The sequence below is a fragment of the Lasioglossum baleicum genome, chromosome 19 (assembly GCF_051020765.1).
Source record: "Lasioglossum baleicum chromosome 19, iyLasBale1, whole genome shotgun sequence".
Classification (NCBI taxonomy): domain Eukaryota; kingdom Metazoa; phylum Arthropoda; class Insecta; order Hymenoptera; family Halictidae; genus Lasioglossum; species Lasioglossum baleicum.
In genome coordinates, this window is record NC_134947.1 from 4,269,836 (window position 1) to 4,295,343 (window position 25,508).

The 25,508-nt window shown below is 41.4% G+C and overlaps 2 protein-coding genes across 6 annotated transcripts in view; both read right to left on the bottom strand.

Annotated features, from left to right (window-relative positions):
* Con (leucine rich repeat protein connectin) overlaps nt 1-2,414 on the bottom strand; it is a 333,106-nt gene extending 330,692 nt beyond the window's left edge. For 2 of the 5 annotated variants that reach the window (XM_076443531.1, XM_076443528.1), the window contains exon 1: nt 1,964-2,414. The gene's annotated coding sequence lies outside the window, so the exon portion shown is untranslated. The remainder of the gene's footprint in view (nt 1-1,963) is intronic. The other 3 variants (XM_076443527.1, XM_076443525.1, XM_076443526.1) reach the window with 2 other exon arrangements.
* Nucleotides 2,415-5,762: 3,348 nt separating this feature from the next.
* The window catches only part of LOC143218390 (neurotrimin), a 378,119-nt gene continuing 358,373 nt past the window's right edge, over nt 5,763-25,508 (bottom strand). The window contains exon 12 of the mRNA XM_076443537.1: nt 5,763-6,023. Within this exon, the coding sequence (XP_076299652.1) occupies nt 5,845-6,023 (179 nt within the window). The 3' untranslated portion in view covers nt 5,763-5,844. The remainder of the gene's footprint in view (nt 6,024-25,508) is intronic.

Below are 25,508 nucleotides of genomic sequence, written 5' to 3' on the forward strand. Positions count from 1 at the left end.
TCGAAAAGAGTTCTCGAGTTCTCGCGTTAACCGGAACCGGAACCGGAAGCGAATGCAGCGTGCGCCGGGTCGACCTACTAATTTTTCGACGCACCCCCATCGGCTAAGAAAATTTTCGCCAACGCTCCTCCCCGGGTTTGCGCACTATTAATACGGCCGAGTCTCGTGAAACCTGCCTGGCTCTGCGAGCAGCAGTTAACGCGGTCGTTCCCTGTCACCCCCTGCCGCTCGGCGAACTTCCGGCAAACTTTTCGTCGCTAAAACAATTTGGCCGAGGCAAGATAACGCGACCGGATAAAGCTGCGCGAACTTCTCGACGACATTGTGTCGCCTGGGCCGCGTCGCTGTAATACCTTTCACACCCCGGCCGGTTGATAACGTAATCGTTTATATTAATCCTTTTTAACGAGCGGCTGCGTGTACGTGTAGGAGGCGAGCTAACGGCGGATACGTGACTTTCGCGATCCAGCGAACCCGCGCCGGGCCAGCCTGAATTTATCACGTTATAACGGCGGCGATAATATTCCACGGAATGTCCAATGTTTTCCTGGATAATTAAATATACCGGTTATTAGGGAACCCGCGCCAGTTTCCCAAAGACTCATCTCTCCTTGTCTTACGGAACTAAAACTATTCCTGTTTATCGTTGGCAGATGCACGTGTGTAATCTCCGACTAATCTTACACCGGATATTATACTGGTCAAATTACTCTGACCCTCAAACATATTTTGTCATTTTACTAGCTGCTTTTTACTAAACCCTTCTGGGATGATATCTGTGCGTAACACTAACTCTGGGACACAATATACGTTACAAAATAAAAAGGTTCTGCATTGATTGTGGGAAGCAAGAATAAAATACAAATTGATTTCATCCCTTAATCACTTTGTTACATTAAAGACGACATTACAATGTTCTGAAATTTTTCGTATTCTTTACTGTGTTTTATATTTCACCAAACTAATTTCTCCGTAAACCGGAATTTAATTTTTTAATTTCTAAGTAGTTATGAGAAGTGTCGAAAAACCTAAAAGAATCCGCAGATTACGATGACATGTGCAACTGGCAATCAGACGTCATCCCTGAAGGGCTAACGCTAGACCCGGTGGGAATTAAAAGTGAAAATAGTGAGATTGAATTTATTTCGATTTTGAGCAATTTCTATTACTCAATTCCCAATTCATCGAATCGATTCAAAGCCGAGCCTAACCTAAAACCGATCAGTTGATCCATCATACATTAACACTAAAACTAAACCTACCGAGCCTTAAAAGTAACTGGTACGTGTTCCCTTATAAAAATAGTGACATTTCAAAACTGGGAAAAATTGTACAAGAGGAAATTGTAATACGTCCAAATTGAAAAGTACAGAGCACTGCTGAACACGTCGAGAAAGCGTAACTTTTCGAATAAAGAAACAAAAACAAAATACATTAACAATGGATGCGATATTGTTATTGGGAAAGTGTTCCGATCAACCGAGTTAGTTACGAGACGAATTGAAATTTGGATGAGATACGCGAGAAGCGGGAAGGAACGATTTCGACGGTGAAAAGCACGTTGACATGCGGTGCAATTCGCTCGGCGACGCTCGGCCGCGTGTCATTGGACTAATTTCCGTTGTCTCCGAGGAAAGTGAACGTTAATACGAGTCACATGATTCGCCCTCCTTTGTAGCAATCACATAATGCCGGATGCACTTCGCTTCCGTGCTTCAATTCCACGTGCAATTTGACGGGACAGTGAGTTCGCCGAAAGCATGTCAATATTACGCAGCCGACGAAGCCGGAAATCCATCGAAATATCATTGATTGTCACGACGCGACGCGACTAGAGGAAGGAAGAGACATTGTCGATAATGATACATCGACTCGGATCGGATGTCAATGCACCTGGCAAGTGTCACTATGTGTTCGACGAACGATGCAATTCTCGATGCAACTTATTTCTGGTAAAACTTACCCGAGTCGCGATCGCGAAGTCCACCACCGATGAATCACAACCGGAACAACTCGATCTAATCTCCGTGATAGATACTTCAAGCTCGTAACCACAAACCGAAAACGATGTGCATTCGTTCGCATCTAAAATGCAACTTGAACCTTAGCCCGCGCTTTGGTGACTGCCAAAGGATTCAGAGAGTGGGGAGGCTCTTCTCTCCGCGTGATCGTACTTTCACCGAATCGACACCAGATAGCTGTACAGATCTGGCGGTGATTTCCGGCTGGTGTTGATAACGTAGATTTCTCTCATAACACGCAGTTTCTGTCGGAAAACCCCGTCCCCGTTTATACCGACATATAACGCTGCAGAAAACAATTGTATCACCGACACCGACTGAATACGCAAACAAGAACCATACCGAATCGCCTATAAGCCGATCGGAGACTTCTTCTCCGATTCACACCTTCTGCTCTGCGATAATTACTCGACATACTTGCGTAATTTAGTATAAGTGCGTCGCTGTAAGAAAGGGAGCCAGAAGGAATATTGCATTCGTTCTGACTCCCTTTCGGGTCTCTCGTGCAGCAACCTCCTCGTGGTGAGACCTGGGCAATAGGGCTGTTCGAGTACTCGCAAAATGCGAGCCGAGCTAAGCTCGACTCGATTGGTCGAGTCGAGTCGAGTACTCGCACGAAGCGAGCGGCTCGCACGATGCGAGTAGCTCGCATCGATGCAAGCTACCCGCATCGAAGCGAGCTACTCGCGCCGACGTCATCGGCTCGCATCGGTGCGAGTTACTTGCATCGATGCGAGTACTCGACCGGCTCGATCAATCCAGTCGAGCTTAGCTCAGCTCGCACCGATCCACAGTGCGCCGGAATGCCTGTTTCTTGGACAAAATTCAATAACTTTTGTTCTGTTTATGATAGAGACATGAAACAAAGTGGGTTTTTTTATTTATATTGAGAGCAATCACAATATGATATTATTATAAATATAGTATTTATTTAAACATTAAAAAACGATATTTACAAACAAAATTTTGTTTTATTGGTGGTTTTCAGTAGATATATGAATTCGCAGTTCAGTTCTTCCGAAACTGAAACGTCGTTTTAAATTAAATTTTTTTCATAAATAGCAAATGATCGGAATTGTGGAAGAAATACTAAAAGTTGCATTATACAACTTCTTCATGTGGACCTATATTGAAAATTTAACAAATACGCTATGTAGATCTGTGTTAATTGAACAACAAACGTCTACTATTTGATCTTCCTAAAATTCGCGTACAGATTCGCTTGTAACTAATTTCCTACTGAATTTTTTAAATCTTTTTCTCAAAAACTGATTTATTTTGACATAGTATGAACATTGTTTTAAATCGATATGAAGCAGTGACTTTTTCGATTTTTGTCAATGGTTCGGCGCACTGTGGCGAGCGTGCGATTCGTACGAAACGAACGGCATGCATGAAGGAATTGATTCGAAATAAATTCAAGCGTAATACGACATTGAAGTTCTCGCCGTGCCACGTTTAAATTATTATATTGTACAAACTTTAAAAAACGCAATACTCTTAAAAAAATAATTTTAAAAATATTTTATTTGTCTATATTTCAATATATGAACAATACTTCCAGCAGATACGATTAGAATCCCACACCGAATGATTTTCTTTTTCGTTAAACACTTTTTTTTCTTCTTTCTTAACCATATAATTGTTGTAGTGATATTTCTCAAATATATTGTCAAAGCAATATTTATATTGCATTTTTACGTTTGTTAAAAATGTTCAATATTACATAATACACATACAAAAGGTAAAGAAATATCGAAAAAGTTGATTTTTATTTTTTTTAAGTACATTGCACTATATATATATATGGTATATATAAAATTCTGAAAAACATTAAGAAAAATGATTTCGACAATATCCCATTACTGAATTTTTATAAAACTGTTATCTCCCATACTTCAATAGGAAATATGCATTTTTTTCGAATGTTTTAAAATATGCAATTTTTTAAAGACGTTCGCATAATTCGAAAATCTGAAAAGCATATGCATTAATAATCACGATGGGACACAACTAACATATTAATATAAATAAACGAGTTATGTACTTTGGAAACTTTAAAATAAAACTCATTTCACGGCTACACATCAGATACATTGTATACATTGTTTGTTTCGTGTAAGCCGTTCGCTTCGGTGCGAGTAAGCTATCTTCTCGCATCGGTGAGATCGGTGCTTTGAAAAATATATTTAATATATCTCTACAACAATTATATGGTTAACAAAAAAGAAAAAAAGCGGGATTCGATTCGCAGCGGGAGACCTTGCCGTCTGCACTAATTGTATCTGCTGGAAGTATTGTTCATATTAATTGAAATATAGGCAAATAAAATATTTTTAAAATTATTTTTTTAAGAGCATTGCATTTTTTAAAGTTTGTACTTTATTTTTCTGAATACAAGAATGTTCACTATTACATAATACACCTACAAAAGGTAAAGAAATATCGGAAAAGATTATTTTTATTTTTTTTAAGTACGATGCACTACATAAAAAATTCTGGAAAAAATTAAAAACGGTTGTTTTAACAATATCTCATTATTGAATTTTTATATACCTGATATTTCCCAAACTTCAATAGGAAATATGCATTTTTCCGAATTTTTGGTAATTTCCAATTTTTTAAAACCTGTTCGCAAAGTCTGTAAAATCTGAAAAAATATACATTAATAATCATGATAAGACACATCCAACATAATAATTTAAACGTGGCACTGCGAGAACTTCAATGTCGTATTACGTTTGAATTTATTTCGAGTCGATTCCTTCATGCAAGCCGTTCATTTCGTACGAATCACACGCTCGCTGCAAGCCGCGGTAAGCTCGACTGGACTCGCATCGATGCAAGTAACTCGCACCGATGCAAGTAACTCGCACCGATGCGAGCCGATGACGTCGACGCGAGTAGCTCGCTTCGATGCGGGTAGCTTGCATCGATGCGAGCTACTCGCATCGTGCGAGCCGCTCGCTTCGTGCGAGTACTCGACTCGGCTCGACCAATCGAGTCTCGACTCGACTCGACCAGTCGAGCTCGAGCTTAGCTCGGCTCGCCTGCAGCCCTACTGGGCAATCGTTATTATCCTCTGTTCGTAAGAACTTTTAGTGTCTTACGAATAAAGGATAATATCGAGCTAATAGCTGCACATTTAATAAATATGTTGATTTTTCAATAAATTCTATCCCTATACCTATTGTCTTCCATAACATTTTGCAATTTCACCTTCATTCAGATAGAATATATGTATTATCCAAGCTGATTTGCCCCGGGCGTGAACAAGGTCATATATCGTCTGGTTCTATTTAGGTAAAGAGACGCGATAGTATTTCGTCGGTGATAGTATTATAAGGCAATTACAGAATGGGTAATGTGAGCATTCTATACTATATCTCATTCTTCTTCTAATACTTGACGAGTATCTCGTCGGTGGTAGAACTTTTAGCGATGTGGTATTTCAGTTCACTGTAAGTTCCACGTTATCCCCGCGCCCGTCGCGCTCGGTTACTGTCCCGCTGAATAACACAGGGGCTGGCAGTCTTCAATAGTATCTCGTCGGTGGTATCTCGTTGGTGGTACAGGCTGAAGACAGTGTTGGGTCTGTTCTAGGCTGATGATGATGTAGGTTCTGGTCCAGGATCAAGATGATGTAGGGTCTGTTCCAAGCTGAAGATGTTGCAGGGTCTGTTCTCAGCTGAAGATGATGTAGGTTCTGGTCCAGGATCAAGATGATGTAGGGTCTGTTTCAAGCTGAAGATGTTGCAGGGTCTGTTCTCGGCTGAAGATGATGTAGGTTCTGGTCCAGGATCAAGATGATGTAGGGTCTGTTTCAAGCTGAAGATGTTGCAGGGTCTGTTCTCGGCTGAAGATGATGTAGGTTCTGGTCCAGGATCAAGATGATGTAGGGTCTGTTCCATGCTGAAGATGTTGCAGGACCTGTTCCAGGCTGAAAATAGGCTAGTGGCAGCACTGTACCAGGAACCCCCGGCGTGAGTACTCTCGTGTACCCTGTTACAGACAGAGTAGAATCAGATTAGGACCTTCTAAAGCATTTTTTCCCAAAATTTATTGTTAGAACGTGTTACATTTTCCATGTAATGTTCGAGTATAGCGTCTTGGTGAATGGATCTCTGGAGTTTGTATCAACGGACATGATACCGGAATAAAGTGAAGGAATAACTGATAAAAATTACGAGGAAGGGGTAGCTGATAAGTAGATAGCGGATTTTATTCATTCATGACAAAAATGAATACTAATTTATACATTAATTTATATTAATATAATTAATTTATGTTATATGTATAATTTATATTAATATATATATATATATATATATATATATATATATATATATATATATATATATTAATTAATGAGGTTTAATCTAAAACAGTAAAAACATTAAAAGAATTTAAAAATACTGTCGTTTCATCCTCAACCTATTGAACATATTGAGAAAGAAAATACATTTTTATTTCACTCCAGTTGCGATTCAGCTGGAAAATTCTTATTTTGCGTAAAGATCCGCTGTCTACCGATAAGCGATAGGGAACACATAAATCGTTCTTGATGATCCTCGCGTGTAAAAGCAATTGATTAGATACATTTGATTAAATCGGATACTGACAAGTTTTGGTGATATCGAGGCTGATACGAACGGTGGAATAGGAAAAAGGAGAAGTAGATCGGGAAACAGGGATTTCTTATATAAACATTCTGGCCTCTCTCTGTTCCTTTGCATATTTCATTTAATTCTCGACTCCTGTAGAAATCCCGGGATCGAAGTCCAACGGGAAGACCAAGAGAGCTACAATAACGATATTTGGGAAAGAATTATTATGGAACTTGGCAGAGCACTTTCGAGTAACGAGGGGAAAAAAGGGCTTTTCTCCATAAGCCAGGTCGTACATCATCGGCACGAATCCCTTCGGACGGTTATGGAACGAAAGAAGCTGTGATAACAAAGGCACCTCCGTCGAGCGATAGAAGCTTCGTAAACAAACGATCCTTTCCACCTCAAGGTGTGCTGGTAAATACGTGGTCTCCGTTCAACGATCATTACAAATATTATAATCTACTTATTGGTTCATTATTACGTTACTTTCGCCTATCAAATTCATAGCTGGAGGAATAACGCGATACACTTGGCGAACATGGCACAACAGACTCGTAAAATTAGCTCCCCGAAGATCAATACGCTTCAAGGTAATGATACAGGGAGATAGTAAATCCAGCGGGACCGTAAAGACAACTTTGCCGGATAAAGTGCATCATTACAGCATGTGACTGACACCTCCGTCCACGATTCTCCAAAAAGTTTTATCGCTCCATCTTGTTGCTGCAATCCTGGGACAAGGTATCACGAAATCATATAATATTTTTTCGACCAACGAATTTTTGTGATAGGTAGTCCCTTATTCAAGTATTCTGTATTACATACCAAATACATCATAATTCATAGGAGAAAGGTACTAATTTAGAGTCCGGTAAAGTAAAGTTTACCCAAAGTATCAATTTCGAATTAGTGGAAACTAAGAATTTTATAAGAACGATTACTAAGCAAGCTGAGAAGAAGATGATGTGCTTACCTGTGATTCTGAAATGAATACTATGAAATTTGGAAAAGTGTCAATTAGGAATTCGCGAAAAATAATAAAACTATTTTAAGAAAACGAAAAAGAGAAATTCTTATAAAAATTTGAACCGAGCAAGCTGAGAAGGAGATGCTGTGTTCACCTGTGATTAAAATTCGATCTGGACGGAGATAAACGTTTGGAAGATTCTCTGCTGAGAAAGCTTATCTTTCGCAGGAAAATTCTTCAACGAAAGGATTGAAGGAACGGTTTTAGACTTATCATTTTAACAGGTCGGACGTTTCTGCTGCGAGTTAATTTATTCTGGGAAATAATTGCGTGCAGTACCTGCAGCTCGGCGAACGACGAAAGATAATAGGGAGAAGGTAATTTTGATTTTGATGCCGCACTCTTTGCAATAGGAGCGAAGTGTCTCCGGGACGAACATGTTTTGCCAAGTTATCCTTTGATCGTATTATCGCAAAGCTGATATACGAGGATCTAGTAGCGGATCCATATTGCTGAAGGTACATATAGTTCGCCGGACGATGTAAAGTGCACGGCGGAAAGCCTTTCAAAACCTGTTATTTTTCCTGAAACACTGTTTTCACATTTTGCCGAAGGCTCGCTAATTTAATTTTACACTGACGGCTGCTGCTGTTGTTTCTATATTTATCTCGCGAGCCGGTTTCTCCAGCATAAAACGCTCCCGGACAAATTGATATTTATACGATGTTACAGTAATTAAAGGGTACGAACCCGACAAAGGACCCAGTATTTTTAATTATTTCAAAGAAAACCTCCTTCGAGTGAAAGGCTTGACCCATAAGAGCATCGCCCTTTGAGCGATACCTGGAGTCTGCTTCAAGAACGAAAAGTATAGTCAGACACCCTCGAAATCTTCAAGAGATTCTGTAAGAGGTATGCTAAAAAAATAACGAGAATTTAACGATAAAATTCCGAGTCACGTCATTTCTTTTGTGTTAGTAAACATGTCTGAAAAGTGTCTGTAATGTCTGTATATTGGTCGCGTCGTATTCGATGATTAGTCTGTTGTCAACTTTCGAGAAAGTTACATGTGTTTCGGTACGATCAGCAATTGTTTGTGGCGAAACAATCCATAGCTTTGCATTGGTTGCTCGTGATATTTTTGCCTAAACCAATACTAATGACGTATTGTATAACGTGCCAATGAATGAAAGTTCTTGCGGTTTTTATTATATAAAATCAGAATAACAAAAACCGTAAGAACTTTCTTTCCGACCTAATGGTACAGCTCAACGTCATGCCAGACTGCCAAAAATTTTCCGAGAACTTGGCAAAAGTCGCATTATATATTAGAAATTTATTATAAATTAGAATCAGAAATTTCAGTTTCTCAAAGGTCTCCATGTGAACGTAAGAATTAAAAATCCGCCTGTAATGCGGCAACCGGACTGACAAAGGTGCACGCCTCTTTGATGCGCGCAACGTGCACCTCTGTCGGGCGGGTTGCCGCATTTCAGGCGGATTTTTAATCGGCATCAATTCGTGCATCCTGTAGAAAAGTTTCGGTAGGGTTAGTGTTAATTCATTTTGTTGTATGTGCTGTCACAGGGTGTATTGCAGAACCTAATATTTCATAAGGAGAAAGAAAGAGAAAGAGGGAGTGGATTGATCTAATATCCCCAGCTGTGCCGCGGCCGATATTTATCCTTTCCAGTCTCGTCGCCTTTTTCTTCGGAATTTATAGTGGAAAAGCGCGAGCATTACTGCAATCCGGAGGAGGCCGGCGCGTGCTTATGCATGTTTAGATTTACAATTCAATTTCAGCGCGGCCGCGGACGAGGCCGCGTGTGTTCCGAAGGATTTCACGCGCAGGATTCATAAAGTAAATGGATTACACACCTCTCGAGAAGGTCGACGCGTTAAAATACATATTTGAATTTTCCGTTCGACCCTCGTCGGAATAACGGTTGCATAGTACATCAGAAGGGTCTCCGTCCCTTTTCGCCTCGTTTGCGGAAACACAAGGTGCCCCCCTCCTACGCCCATCCACGAGAACCTTTCGATCTCTCGCTCTAAATCGCGAGTCTTGCCTGTGATACCCATGGGATAAATTGTCTAACCCCTCCCATCCGTTTTTCCTCCGCCGCGCACCAACATATTGCCGAATGCGAGAGCCGGTTAGCTCTCTTCTCGAGCCCCGAGAAATTTGCATTTCCTTATTCTTCATTCCGATCGAGGATACCGGGCCCCCGTAATGTTCCTCCCAGCCGAGTATCGAGCCGGGCCATTGAATTTTTCGAGGGTTCGAATTCGAGACACTCGATCCGGACCTGTGTCTTACGAATTCCGTAAACGAGCATCGTGGTTGCTCACCGCGACGACGCGCCACGGTATAAGTAGAATTTATTTGTGTGACAAGCAGACTGCACGGGCTTCATGGAAATTTCGATATTTGCAATCGAATGGACGCACGAAAGCTCCTGTGTTTCATTTTCTACGCCGCGCCGCGCCGCACTATGGGCCAAACCGACGAAATCTGTGTCAAAATCAAAGAACTGTCGATAGAAATGAGATAGAGCGATGCAATTTTTTCTAAATGAAAGCTGGAACTTTGCAGAATATGGGATAACCATGGAGATTGTGGTGCAAACGTTTTTTAACCTTGAAAGAGTTCGTTAAACTTGCACAATTTCAAGAAAATTTTGGTCTTTCCAATACCACGCGCGGAAAAAATTTTTTTCAACATGCGACACATCATTTCCCGTATATTTTCCCTGGCCGATTTCAAATTTTGAGTCCAGATTTGAAATCAGCGTGAACTGTATATACATATAGGGATTGATGACGAATCAGGCAGTAGCGGGAAACGTCTTTGGTCCATGTTGTGGCGCGTGTAGGAGGTTAGCTGCCACATTCTTCTTTCCCGTAACGGCGACTGGAACGAGATTAATACAAACACACGTTAGATTCGGGTAGTACGTTGAAACGGGCGTCCATTCGCGTTACCTTGATCGCCGTGGGGGCGAAGCACGATACCGAAAATCGGCGATTACGCGTGATTTCAACTTAACGGGCTCAGATTCGAGCCGATTAAAAATGTAACCAGCCAGCGGATGGCATTAGCGGTCTAGTCGGTGGATGATACGAACCGTGCGAAATTAAATTACTCTGCCCGTTAGGCCAACATGCTTATGGATAACAGCCTGTCAGCGTACAAACTGTTCTGGACGAACATGGGGACACATTGTCAGAGAAGAGATGCGTAAGCGCGCCTGCAACCGGGTCAGATAGATGGGACGATTATCGACAGCTTTTCCGGGCAGAATTACAAACCTGACGGAAACGCAGACAATGTCCTGAATTAATTCTAATCCCCGCGCTCCCTCGCTGGACCTGTGCGTTTCGAGCACGAACGAATGCACCTTGTCGGGGACCTGTAGACCGCATCAATATTTTACGGTCAGGGGATCGACGTTACAGTGCTCATCCTCATAACACGCGCTTTTTTCATTGTTGCCCGCAGGTGAATTGACCTAATCGCAATACACGCGTCTGCCTCTCTTGTATTGCCAAAGGTGGGGCAGTGGTTTGTTGCAGAGTTGGGCATTAATCGATTAAAATTTTAATCATGATTGACTGATTGCAGGGTGACAGGAAATAACGGAGTTAAACATTTCTTATTATAATTCTGTGAAATCGACGAATTTTGAAAAACCAAATGATAACAACCATAACATAGACCTTTAGTATTCATATATTTAAGAAGTTTCGAAGTGGCCATCCTTTGAGCCGATTCAGAGGCTCAAACGTGTTTTGTAATTTTCGGCTATGGGCCGTCGCTCTTCTGGCGTCATTCTTGTCGCCCTGTATTCGTTGCGCGTTTCATTTGTTTTGGTAGAATCGTGAATAATTAATTGGCATATCGTGTTGCTGAAATGATATTCGTCGTAATTGTATGTTTTTGTTCATTGGAATCACTTTAATTATACAAGCACATGTGTAAACAGTCCGACAACAAATATAGAATTGCATTGGTAACGATTATTGTTCGAAATCGACACGAACTCATTAGTTTTAAAAATTGAAAAAGGACTCGCAGCTTTCATATTGAGTAGAATAATTTAATAGCAATCGCAGTTTATCAATGTCGGGGGAAAATATTAAATGAACAATAGGTTCCAATAGCTAGATGCAATTAAGTTATTTAAATGTATGCGTGTAATTGGTCTCGTAATTGGTAGCGACATTTTGCATTGCCTTCATAACTTTGTTATTAGCATTTTCAACAGGTTTTTACGTAGGGCAATAAGAAATACGTTAATTAACCTAGTTCGCGTGATATACATAGACACTCCTGACGTTTTTCTCACTGCGCAGGGGAGTTATAAAATGAGGTTCTTAAACCACTTCGCTTTAAAACGTGACATAAAGGGACAAACTGTGGATTATAATGTAACATATATTATAGTGAGAGAGAACTATAACATCATTTGCGTAATGAAATGTTAGTGAGAACCTGTGACACGCAAAGGTATATGAAACAATGAATTATTAAAATGCATTCGCAGATGTTAATGATGTGACTTCAAAAATGAAACAGGAAAAATATACTGTTTTTCGCAAGCAGTGCACAATGGTGTTTTTAATCTTTTTTTATCTGCATTATTATTTTAGAAATGGAGGTGACCTTCAATTTTTTAAATGGGATGCTATGTACTATTTTAAAAATTAAGGTGGCCTTCAGTGTTTTAGATGGGATGCTATGTACTATTTTAAAGATTAAGGTGGCCTCCAATTTCATAAAATCAATCCTACGTGTTTTCTTTTTTAAATGAAGGTGACCTTTAATTTTTTTAAATCAATCCTACGTGTTTTTTTTTTTAAATGAAGGTGATCTTTAATTTTTCAAATGGACTGCTATGTATTTTTTACAAATTGAGCTCATCCTCAATGTTTTAAATGGTATTTTTGTATATCATAAGCAAACGTATATTATTTATTGTCGAGGCTACAGTAAATATGCAATATTCAATGGACCGTAAATGGTAAACAATATAACATTAAAAATGCTTCTTCCATTTGTGACCTTGTACGTCCTCGACACGTTGAACAATAAATATTACACAGCTCATATTCGTGTAAACTCCAAAAACCATGAAGTATCCACGTAGATCACGTTGAAATCATGTCAAAAGTTTGAAAATCGGCCTAGCTGAGAAGCGGAGGGTCATCAAGAAGCTTCTATGGGATGTTCGGAGGTTTTCGGGAATAGCTGGCGGTGCTGTGTCGCAATTCCGTCGATTCGTCTTTTTGCGCGCAGGGATGGTAGTCGCCTCTTAGATACCACCTGTTACGGGGCCAGCACACGTCCATATAATGGGGCACTAAAATATATTTGACCGGAGCGGCGGGACCATTGAAAACAACAAACCCGCCCGTAAAAACCCGCACGTATTACGCGATTCCCGTGCATCGCTTGTAAACACGTCGATGTAAGTACGTATTCAGAAGGAAGCGTTTCCGCGAGACAGCGTGGGTGGTGGCGCGCTTACGTGTTTAAGGCGATCGTAAACGGCGTTGTAACAACCGTTGGCGACGACGTATCCCAGCCCTTTCCTCGCTGTGTTCTCCCCGTCTCGTGGAAAAAGGTAGATGAGCCCGTGTTGCCGGCTAGTAAAAAAGGGAAAAGAACCATTTTCCCGAGAGCGAGACGGAAACCGGAGAAAGTTGAAAGCAGCGCGCCCCGGAGAAACGGGCGAAAGTAATAGAAAAGACAAGAGAGAGCGCGCGAGGACGAGTGCAGTGGCCGCGCGGGGTGGGGAAGTGCGAGAGCCATGGGGATGTGGCGGCCACGGCCCTCTTAGATGGCAGATAGTTGTTTTATGGAAATTCTTCTCGGTCGAGAGCACGCCTAATGCTCTGAATAATATTCTGCAACTTGACGTTTCGCGGGGACGGGACGCCATTTCACACCGACCTCCCACGCGGTAATTGATGATCTTTTTATTCTGCTTGCACGATGCACCTTATTACACACCGCTACACCGCTTTTCTCTTCCCTCCCCCCTCCGCCTCCCCCCCCCCTCGGTCAAATCGCGGGCGCGGTTTTATTTCACCGCGCGACGTCTTATTTATCTTCCTCCCCCATTATTCCGCACCCGCACTCCCTTTGTTACGATACGGTACAGGCCGATTCAGCCAACAACGAGACCTCCCATTTGATCGGGTCGTCGATTTCAATGAAACTTTTTCTGCCGATGCTACAGACAAAAATACAATGGACAATACCGTGCGCACAATACCGCGAAGACAGAAGTGGGCACATTTCTATTTTACACAGTTCTATCGAACAGAGCGTTTCATGTCGGAGCGTGACGGATCAGACTCATTCGTCGTTAAGCCTTATGTAGCCAACCGAAATTCTCTTCGCGAAATTTTGTAATATTTCTAGAGGATTGTTAACAAGTTGTTGAAAGAAATACAGCAAAGGGGTACCCGAGTACAAAAATAACAATGATTTATTTTCCTACGCATCACTTGGCACCGCTGGATATAAAAGAATACGGACCCGTTCGTATTAAAATCATTACCCCGGACGACTTTTTGCTCGGTCTCCAAGAACAGTTTCCATTATAATTGAAAAGATCCAACAGAAATCTGGAAGCCGATTTTCGAGCGTGAAAATCGAATCAGCTCTCGAAGTAGCGGAACATAACTTCGAAAACTAATCGCGGTCGGCGGTGTTGAAGGAAGGTATTAAAGCGATTAGTATTGTTGAACTAATACACAAACGGAGGGCTAATCTACAGGCTGCGTCTAGACAGCAACTTCCCTCATTATATCGTTCGCGTAACTCTAGATTACGACGACAAGCAGCGTAATCGGGCGAAAAATCACGCGATACGGATTACATAGAATGATAGACGCGCGAGGGTATTAACAAAATCAGTATATACTATACCATGCACCTCTATAGATAAAGCTTTCTCTCTGTGTGTGTGTCTACAGTCTAGTGTCTAGTGTCTGCCGATGATACCTTCCGGGCAATAATAAAACTTTCTGTGCTGGAGGACCGGTGTTCCGCTCACGGAGAGCCGCAGAAGACGAGAGTCAGTGTGTGGGAAGAGAAAAGAGGGATGGAGGAGATCAGCAGACAAAGAGAGGGAGAGAGAGAGGGAGAGTTTGTAGATGGGGGAGGTGAGTACAAGAGTCGTGCAAATACGGAAGGGAAACGGATTTCTGTGGTAGGAGTGCTTCGGGCAAGGAGATCCTTGATGTACGAGACGTTTGTTTCGCAAGTCGGGCAACGACAGTTCAACGCCGTAAAGGGAAGCTAAGATCGAACCAGCTCCGTGCACTTTGCGCTGTATGTACGATAAATCCGTCAGGCTTTCGATAAAGAATAAGAATCGCGTTCTGTCGTGCGCTGCAAACCCAAGAAACTGACGGGAGAATATGCTCGCTTTGCCACACGATACCCACGAATTACACCCGTTCTCGAATTTCTATTTTAGGCGGGGAGCCACCCCTAACCACCGACGTTATCTATATCTCCGGCATTTCAAACTTTGCCGAGGCTGTTGTGGCGTGCATCTTGCGCAACGACAAAAACAAACAATAATCACGTTTTATCATGATTTGTTTACCATGACTTTTTTTCGTTTTGGTTATAACAGTTACGGTCCACGCTTGCAAGTTCTCGTGAAAGTAGGAAGAATTTGATTAACATTAATGTGGAATAGTAAATTAAAACATTGCCGAGAAGTCTGACTATTTTTCATCTCTTTGGATTTTCGCTTATATGCGAACACGTGAAAAATCAAGTTTATAACAAAGCGCCAACTGCACCGGAAAATATGAAAGCAAGAGTCTAACATGCATGCACTACTGTTCCTTGAACTATGAAAGAACATGCAAGGTCATCATTCATGTGGCGTGTACGAAAATATCTTGGAAATAATGAAGATTGTAGCGAATATCTCGTGTAAAACACCGAAACGTTCAATTTCTTAGTTTCCCTCTCGAATTATCATAAATTTCGGGCCCGGGGTACGTACGCGTTTCAAGGCTAACATATTCACAATCGTGCCTATAAATATAAAAGTGGTCCAAGTCACATATTTCTTGTTTCGCGATATTTAAGGGAAAAGGATATGAAGACTTAATGAATTTCACATCGAATTAATTTCGTGTCGATAAACTCATTTATTTTCACTTGCATAATTATGGGTACAATTATTTACAATAAATGACAAATGTTCACAACAATGTTCAAAGCATATTTCTCTATTGGAAACTCGTCGTTATCTAAACAAGTTTTTCCTCGCAGAGAAACAGTGGAACTACAGGATCTATAAGAAACGGCATGGACCCGGGAGTTCTTCTTGTTAGATCGATGGTTTATTGTATATCGAAAAGTATATCTCAAAAAATATGAATGATCCCGAGAGTCGTTATAATTATAATTACGTTATAATTATGAGAAAGATCTGTCGTCCAAGGGTGAAAGTGCACAAGAGTCCGAATTTTACGATTATAAAAGGACGGTGATAGGACAATCAGTGCACACGATAGAAATGCGGGGAGGACTCTCATAATCCATTTAACGGTGGGGCAAGTTTACTAGACACGCTTCGGATCTGATGAAATTACATTCCGCGTACAATGCCGGAAGAATCTTGATTAAAGTCGCGTCGATTCAGTCCGCCAAATATTTCTCGGGGCGGGGGCGGACAATAAATACTAGGGTACGATTGCGAGCGACTCGGCTCGGTTCGAAATTACTAAGCGGCGTATGAAAATATTCAACGGCGACTGCTTACGGTGATATGGAAATCGTTCGCGGATCTCCGAACGCGTGGAAGGGCTGCGTTCTGCGAGCGGTGTCTTCGGCCAGCGATACAGGTCCACCAAAACGATCAATTATCCCAAAATAAATACTTATTTACTCATTACACCGTATCCAAAAATAAAAATAACTTGCAAATAATAGATTTCAAGGCTTAAAATTGAGGTAGGTATCAATTTCAAGAAGAAAAAAAAAATTCCGGAAGCGGGACTCGAACCAGCAACCTACCGATTACTAGTCAAAACTCGAATGGATAAGGTGGTCACAAATAAATACTTATTTACTTATTATACCTTATCCAAAAATAAAAATAACTTGCAAATAATAGATTTCAAGGCTTAAAATTGAGGTAGGTATCAATTTCAAGAAGAAAAAAAAAATTCCGGAAGCGGGACTCGAACCAGCAACCTACCGATTACTAGTCAAAACTCGAATGGATAAGGTGGTCACAAATAAATACTTATTTACTTATTATACCTTATCCAAAAATAAAAATAACTTGCAAATAATAGATTTCAAGGCTTAAAATTGAGGTAGGTATCAATTTCAAGAAGAAAAAAAAAATTCCGGAAGCGGGACTCGAACCAGCAACCTACCGATTACTAGTAAAAACTCGAATGGATAAGATGGTCAAAAGTGTCCTCGACGATGTTTCAACGCTGTGACGTTAGATGGCGACACGAATCTGTTTCTGGGATGTTTCATCCCTTCATATTTTTCCACGGATGTATTACATTAAATATTTTAAACAAATGTTTAAAATTCATGTTGAAAATTCATAAACTCACATCACTACATCGAAACGTTAAAGAGCTTGTAAAATACAGACATTTTTTCATTTAGATTCACTAGAAAGTATAGTGAGAAAGTACAATTTCATTTGACCGGTTTGTTCAAATTGTTACATAACATTGTAAAGTTGTATTGTTAAATTCTACCAATGTTTTTGCTATTTGAAATTATGTACACCTACTAATTCTTGTGATAAATGTATAAAATCCGCTGCCTGGTAATAACGTATAAATGAGAGATCCACGAATTTCGTTCAGGTTTTCGAGCCTCCGACCGACTGTGGATACAGCTCGGCGAATATTGAACGATTATTCGATCTTCGTCCGCGTATCTTCCGACTGCCATACGGCGCGGCGTTCCCAATGTATTCCCATTGACGCTCGAAATTACAAGAACGACAGGTCAGACCGCGCTCCCGGCAGCATGATTGGAAATTCTCACAAAGTAAGAGCGATATATAATGAATAGAGGAGATTCGTTTACTATGCACTCACCGGAGGCCTCCTTTGACGAAGAAAAGATGAATGATCCTTAACGTCGACAGGCGAAACTGCTCTCTTATTTGCCTGTCGGAAATCAAGCACTGGATGGTCGTAATTATTTTTTATCGATCACCCGCTCTCCGCGCTGCCGGTGTTCCGACGTGGAATGTTTCTGGCTGTCGAAGAAAATGAGGACGTACCATTTGCTGCTTGAAAATTTATGGATTTCCGGCCTGATGGAGACTCATGTTATATGAATGATCGGAACTTCGACGCAACAGCATCCGACGTCATCGCGGATGGACGGTAAAGCTCGAGGACTCGCCGACGATTTTGCAACATCCCCTCGGATGATCGGGAGTTCGTTCAACCGTCTACGATCATTTATATAGGAGATCCAAGATATATCAGACCGGCTCCGATTCCGCTATTCTTTCCAATTTAAATACGTCGTCGTCGTCTCTTTCCTCAGGATAGAATACAGTCAAACCTGTTTTTGTGCGGTAGATGGGGACCGCAGAAAAAAAACCGCACAAGAAAAATATTCACAAACTTCATAAATAGCTATAACAAATAATTTATCGCAACATATTCAAGAAAATTGTGTTTATGCGATGGAGAGGGACCGCATTAAAAAAGTCTCACTTAGAAAATATGTCAAAGCTTCACGAAATACCGAGAAACTGCTTTCCAAACAAAATAAATAATTAAATCACACATGGAAACATTTTAAACAATTACTTACCTGTTTATTTAAAAATACGACAGAACTTTCCCTGCAACCTAATACTTTCTTACAGGAGCGTGGAGAGGAGTGTAGAAATAGAGTTGGGACTATCTCGTCACTTTTGCTCGGCCATTTTCGCATAGCGTATCTGGCGAGTAAGATAACCGGTCGGTGTCGTCACTCTCTAAACATATATGCAGACTGAAAGAGAGAGAGAGAGAGAGGGATGTTCCGCGGGGGAGCCAACTCCCGCGCCAGAGATTAGCGTGTAAAGTGCTCGAAACTCGTATAACATTAGTGCTGGATGAGACGTTGCTCGCGTCTCTCCGGTGCGTTCCTCGTCCGCCATCCCTCCAGTCGTTAGATAGCGCGGGGAACAAGCGACGTCGAAGCCTCGGTGGAGGCCGGGTGTCGAAAGAGGACGGGTCGGAGCAAACTTTCGGTTGTCTGCTACAAGAATGATAATGTGGACGGTGTTCGGCACGTTTTGGATTAGGTTTCGAGAACGGCGCGCCGCTATGGGGGGACGGGGGGACGGCTGGGAGGGGGTGGCAGAACCGCGTCGGAGGAATTGCTAAGGGGTAACTGGAGCTTCGTGGGGGTGTGTAAGGCGAGGCGTCGCGTCGCTCAGTGCTGCGATTCGAGGTACTAGCTGGACAAAACCTTCTTTATGACTGCTAACACAAAGTGTGCAATTATTGGAAATATTAACATTTTTTCAAAACATGTTTATACAATCCATTAAGATGACTGCCTTTCCGAAAATTCCTCCGAAATTAAAACAAATAATTTCCGCATTTTTAAATTTTTGTACATGAAAAGAAGGCTGCTCTTTACTTTACCAGACTCAAAATTTGTGCCTTTCTCCTGCGAATTATGATGTATTTGGTATGCGATCCAGTAGATCTGTGCCTGGCGCGGATCCAGATCGAAGTTTCGATCCTCTAGGATCAATAGATGAGGAGTTATGGTCACTTAAAGTTGAGCATATTTACTGAGCATAGTTTCTTAGCGGCAGCAAAAATGCTCAACTTTAAGCGACCATATCTCAGAAACTATCGATCCCAGAGGTTCGAAAGTTCGATCTGCATCCGCGCCGGGTACAGATCTACTGGATTAACTAGTTTTGAGTCCGGTAAAGTAAAGAGCAGCCAAATAAATTGATGATAATATATCAACAATATCTGTAACTACATAAAATCCGTAGTCCGTTCGTGATATATTTTTTTTGGATATGTTCACTTATTTTCCGGCTTTTCATTTGTTCGCTTGTTAATACAAAATGAAATGACTGTTCCAAGGATATATGTATATGGTATATGCTGCACACATTTCTCCAGAAACTGCTGAGATATCCCGAAAAGATGTTTTCAGACAAGAAGGCATTACACGACGGACATAAATAGTGAAAATCGCGGGCAGGGCCGATCGGCCATTTTGATCCGAGCGGGCCGTTCACGAAGATGGATCCAGCGAGGTCGGGGCTCAGATTGTCGCGTTGATTTTTTCGTCTGACCGAGGAACAACAACACGAGCGTTCTGCAGAGCGTGATGTAGCAGGAGCGAATACGACTACGGACGATATATCAAATTTCCTTCTAATAAGAGCGTCGAGGCTCGTGCAATACGTCGCGCGTCGTGAAAGTGTCCAATATGGTGACACTCGGAGAACGACACCTGAGAAACGAGGGACGCCGCTAAGTTAAAGCGCCGCGTAATCCGTGGGGTTTAGCTTGAGAAAACTCGAGATATCCCGTTTTTCTTCGGCCCTGCGTGCCACGGGGTAGAAGAAGCTGGGCGTCGACACTACCGTCGACGTCATCCGGCAACCTGACCGTTCGGGATCGGCTTCGGTCACCGCCGACGACGCCTCGCCCTAAACTCTATCCTGCCCAACACCTTTCAACTGTACCTTTTCCCCTCCGCGGCGAGATCAGCTTATGAGAAATCCCTCCTGCCGCGTGCTAACATTACGGTTCAGTTCTCTAGCGCGGCCGAGCAACTCCCTAGAGCTGTCTATTAAATACCTAATATCAACTGACGCTAGCTCCACCTGCGATCTCTCTCTCGCTATGTCCGCCGGCCTCGTCGTTCTCTTCTATTCCCTTTGTCTACGCCTTTGTTTAATCCAGTAGATTTGTACCTGGCGCGGATGCTGATCGAAGTTCCGAACCTCTAGGATCAATAGTTTCCGAGATATGGTCACTTAAAGTTGAGCATATTTCCAGTTTCTTAGCGGCACCAAAAATGCTCAACTTCAAACGGTCATAACTCCTCAACTATTGATCCTAGAGGATCGAAACTTCGATCTGCATCCTTGCCGGGTACAAATCTACTGGATTACATACCAAATACATCATAATTCGTAATTTTGAGTCTGGTAAAGTAAAGTTTACCCATTTATTATATTCCCCCGTGCAAAAATGTTTATTCTATTTCACGTGAATCCATAGTTTTTCGAAAATCGTACAGATTAATTTCAATCTATAAGCTAATTAATTGATGGCACATCAATATATCTGTTGAAATCATTGTTCTCGCAATCAGATTATTATGTTGAGCCGTGACTTAGCGGTGGCATTTCTGAAAGCGAGCTGAAACAATGGAAAACGATCAATCTTTATGTTGGACTTCCGCAAACTGAAATTGAAGAAGTAATATCTTCGGTGTTTACCCATTTGAGTTCCTGATTAATTAATACACCCTCGTCGCATCTCTGCTTGTATATTTTTAAAGTAGCTTACTCCGCTGTGTACCCGCGGTTCAAGTAACTTTATCGTCGAAAACAGAATTTTAAGCGTGCGAAAAAATTTCCAGGACGTCGGAAATCACCAACACTGACATCCACAAAGTATCCATAAATTTTTATGGAGGGTTCCCCTTAAAAATTCGGACACGACCGAGGAAAATCGAGTGACGGCCAGAATATTTTCCTTTTAGATATAGGCGTCCCGCTACTTTTAGTTATTCCGCTTTAATGGAAATTTATATTCTGTGCTTATGCGAAACCATGCCACCCTGCAAAACTTGAAAAAACGATCAGCTATATTTCTAGACGTGTCCCCGATTAATGGACAACGGATTTCATGCACTTACGACGGGAATGAGTTGGTATAATTTAAAGCAGTAAGAACATTAGAAGAATTTCAAAAAACTGTTATATTATCTTCAACCTGTTAAACATATTAACGAAGAAGATAAACTTCTGTTTCGCTTCAGTTTATCGCAATTCAGGTGGAAAATTTTTATTTCGCATGAACTATTTTATGCATTTATTTTTTATTTATAATATTGCATAAATGTTTTGCTGTCCGCTGATTAAATGGTCCTTTTTAAATTATTTACTTTATTTTACCCCTAGAAGACTTGAGAAATGCTGGAAAATGATACTAATATATCTCATGTTGCCCGTTAAAAAACATTCTAGCCATCTTCATTTTTTGCAAATGATATGTCCCTGATTAAATAGGTCCTTGTAAATAATTTATTGTCGTGGTATCTTGCGCCGCGAGTCCCTGATCAAATAAACCTTGCTGTATTTTGCAATAGCCGCAGGTCTTTGAAATTGTCCATTTGAGTAGACAACATGTGGGCGTGTTACCATTTCCCGATATGTACTCGAGATTTTTCTCAGGGACTTGAATTCTCCATGGTTCGTTTAGAGGTTGTGCCTCCACCCTTCTTTTCTCTTCTCCTGCCGGGGTGGCCTAACCCTTCCCAGCCCCGTTCGTCGCCGTTCGCAGCGCCGGGCGCTGACAATATGCCAAATGCATATTCAATTTCAGAAATCCACTCTGTTCCCCGTGAAAGAAAACTTTTATAAGCGACGCGGGTCCCCACATAAATTTTGAAAATACAGAAACGATGCAGGCACCGCTCGGGATCTCCGAAGACTCGCGCAAAGTAACGCGGAACTTAACATCTAACCATATTGCAGGAAATATTGGCGTTGCACCATCGCCAGATTATTCCAAACTAATTCATTTTCACGATGAAAAATGAAAATGGAAAAATAGAAAAATGAAAGGCGCGAACGCGACGGAGGATTGTAGGACGTCAGAAATGGCCGGAGCGTATTCGTCTCGGTTGGTTTGGTAGAACTGCCGGCGTGCATTCTCGGCCAGACTGCCCCTTACCTACAAAAATGTCCGGGAATATCCGCTTCGTTGTTGCTCTCGACAAATCCTATTAAATCTGTCCTGTGCTCCGCGGGGACGCCGCGCCGCCGCCGCGCCGGCAACAGAGCGCGACGGTAAGCGCGATAAGTTCGACAAAAAAGTGCCGACTCGAATTCAACTAGAGGCCGCGGCTCGGTTAATGGAACGATTGTCTCCGAAAATATTCATTCGAGTTGACGCGGGACCGGGGGTGGGGGTGCGGGAACGAAATATAATTAGAGAAAATGCGAAATACCGACGGAAATTCGTTGCCGTTCGTTCGCACGCTGAAAAAGAATGCTTCGAGCTGTGAACACAAAGCGGTCGGTCCTCCCCAGTCAATCTTGCCTCCATTTATTTCGAATCAGGCAATCACATTTCAAAAACTAGACGGAATAATTGGAATAGAGTACGCTCGTCCTGTCTCCTTTGCTTTCCCCCATTCCGACCAAAAAGATATGGAATAAAAAGGTTAAAAGAGTTTGTCAAAATATACTATTTTGACCATGTTAACATTATTAATTAGCAAAATAATTTTTTGCTCAGCTCCCATAGATTGCAATTGATGTATACAAATTTTATTTTGCGTAAAAATCCGCAGTCTATTTATTAAATATAAGCATAAGTATGCTAATAGTGGACAAAATATTTTGAATATAATGATATTTTCAGTGGCAACCTCAGTTGATTCTGACAATGTTAGATTTTAATGACAATGTTGAATTTAGATTAACACTTTATCCATTAATAAATTTTTAATGGCCTTTTTCTCAACCCACAATAATTCTAAATTATATGAACTAACACATGGTGAATATTTACAAGAAAATGATCAAGCTTCTTTTCGTTTGCTGCTCTGGATAAACTTGTCGATGTGCTACCTCGCCATTCTGAACGTTTCCCTTTAAAGTTTCTGATTGTTTAAATAATCTGAACACATCGAAATATCTTCACCGTGTCCCGTACACTTCTGTGTACATTTTCAGAATTATTGCTAAACAATGAACCCTTGGGATCCTCTTATCGCACGATTAGGAAGACTCATGGAAAAGTAAAGAGTGTCGGAGGTAGTCCGTTAAAATCGCATTGTAAAGGACGCCCGACATCGATTCACCGCGGGCCGACTAGCAAAGCATTGTCATTAGAAAATCATCCATCGTGGAAGCTCATCCATCGTCGTGTTACGCCGTAATAAATTGCTTCAGCCTGGCCTTCTTGGTGGCCTTAACATCTTCAAAGTTTGCTAGATTACGCTTAAATTAACATAATTTCTGGCTCCTCTGATTGACTACTCCACCGAAAGTTTGTCAGTGAATGATTATAGAGGTACAGGACTCGCGCGAGGAGCTGGTACACGGAACACACGACAATAACTGCTGTAAACGCTGCACTGGTATCATCATAATTGATTATTATTCAATTCGTCTCAACCCCTTGCTTTAAACCTTTTCAATCAGAGCTATTTTAACTCGAGAATTAAACATTCCATCCGACCTAGAATATTCTCAATGGTTTGAGAAGCCCTGGAATAAACTTGCGAGGAAAATGGTTGGACAATCGTGACTTCGAGCAATCCGTCGCAAACAATTGGAATAAAATGAGAAGTACCGTGTGTTCAGCTGAATTATCCGAAATGTTCATCACGACTCCAGATATTTCAAGAAATATCGGATCCTCGGATATTCAAGTGTACAGAAAAATAGCACCGAGCGCATATCCGCGGAGGCGGAATGAAACTGTTTTTCATCTCGTTCACCAGAAAAAGAGAAAACCAAAGAAGACAACGGAAAACAAAGACCATCTGAATGGTTCTCTTCCTTTCCACCTCAAATGAAAATACTTTCATTATACGAGGAGTCCCGTAAAAGCGTACAGGTTTTCGTTGAATACACTCTGCGCCGGAGTTTGCGAAGGAGGCGGCGATATTTCACGTGATAGAATTAAAGCGTTATCCCGCGCAAATATCATATCCGAAATTGTGCGTGGATGAGAAGAAACATATTCTCTGTGAACCGTGAAAGCATCGCGACCGAAAACGGTTTCGCAGTGCTCCGTCGTTTCCTCTTCTTATCGTGCGTGAGTAACGAAACAAATTCAACGCGACCGTTTCCACGATTGCTTTTTATGCCAGGATCTGACTGATAACTTTTTAATTCGTGAATATAATCTGAAATAAAAGGGTATTTGAAAAGCTCTTTCCAAAAATTTCTGCTCGGTTGCCTGAATTAAACGATGGGAATTATTTCGTTCTGTTCCGATGACGCTTCAGAGACGATACTCGAACGCGGAATTTCCGTGGCATTCCGCGTGGCCGTTATATGGCAAAATCGTGCAGCACGATTAGGAAAGTATACGTCGCTGCTCGTCCATGTAATACACAGGATTACGTTCATCGATTCGAGGGATTAAGAATCAATATGGCGTGCATTCGCGGTCGAATTTGTCGTTCGGGTATTATCTGTTTTTGCTTGAAGCAATTCCAGCCGGTTCATCGCTAATCATATTACGCGGGGAACGGTACGCAGATTTTCCATCGGCCTGATTCATCCCTTGAAAAGCCAAATTGTTACAATGCTGAAATTGGATGAATTTGTGATGCGCGTTGACGAGTTTGCACTTTCACGGCTTTCTATGAAAGAGCATTAGCAGATCAGCAGTTCTCCGTGCAAATTAATCGAAAGATCTGCGGTATTGAACAGTTTTTATCATTCTCGTGGAATAAAACGAAGCACAGTGAATGCAGATAGTATTTTACAACGTTTTATCGATCGACGCGACTCCGAGAATATTACGAAACTTTTTCGCGAATGGATCGACAATAGATTTGGGGATTGAAGCCTCCCCTTCATGCACTATTTAAATCTTTAACTTTTAATTTAAATTTAGTGTTTCGAGCATAAACAAAGGTGTAGGCTACACTATCGA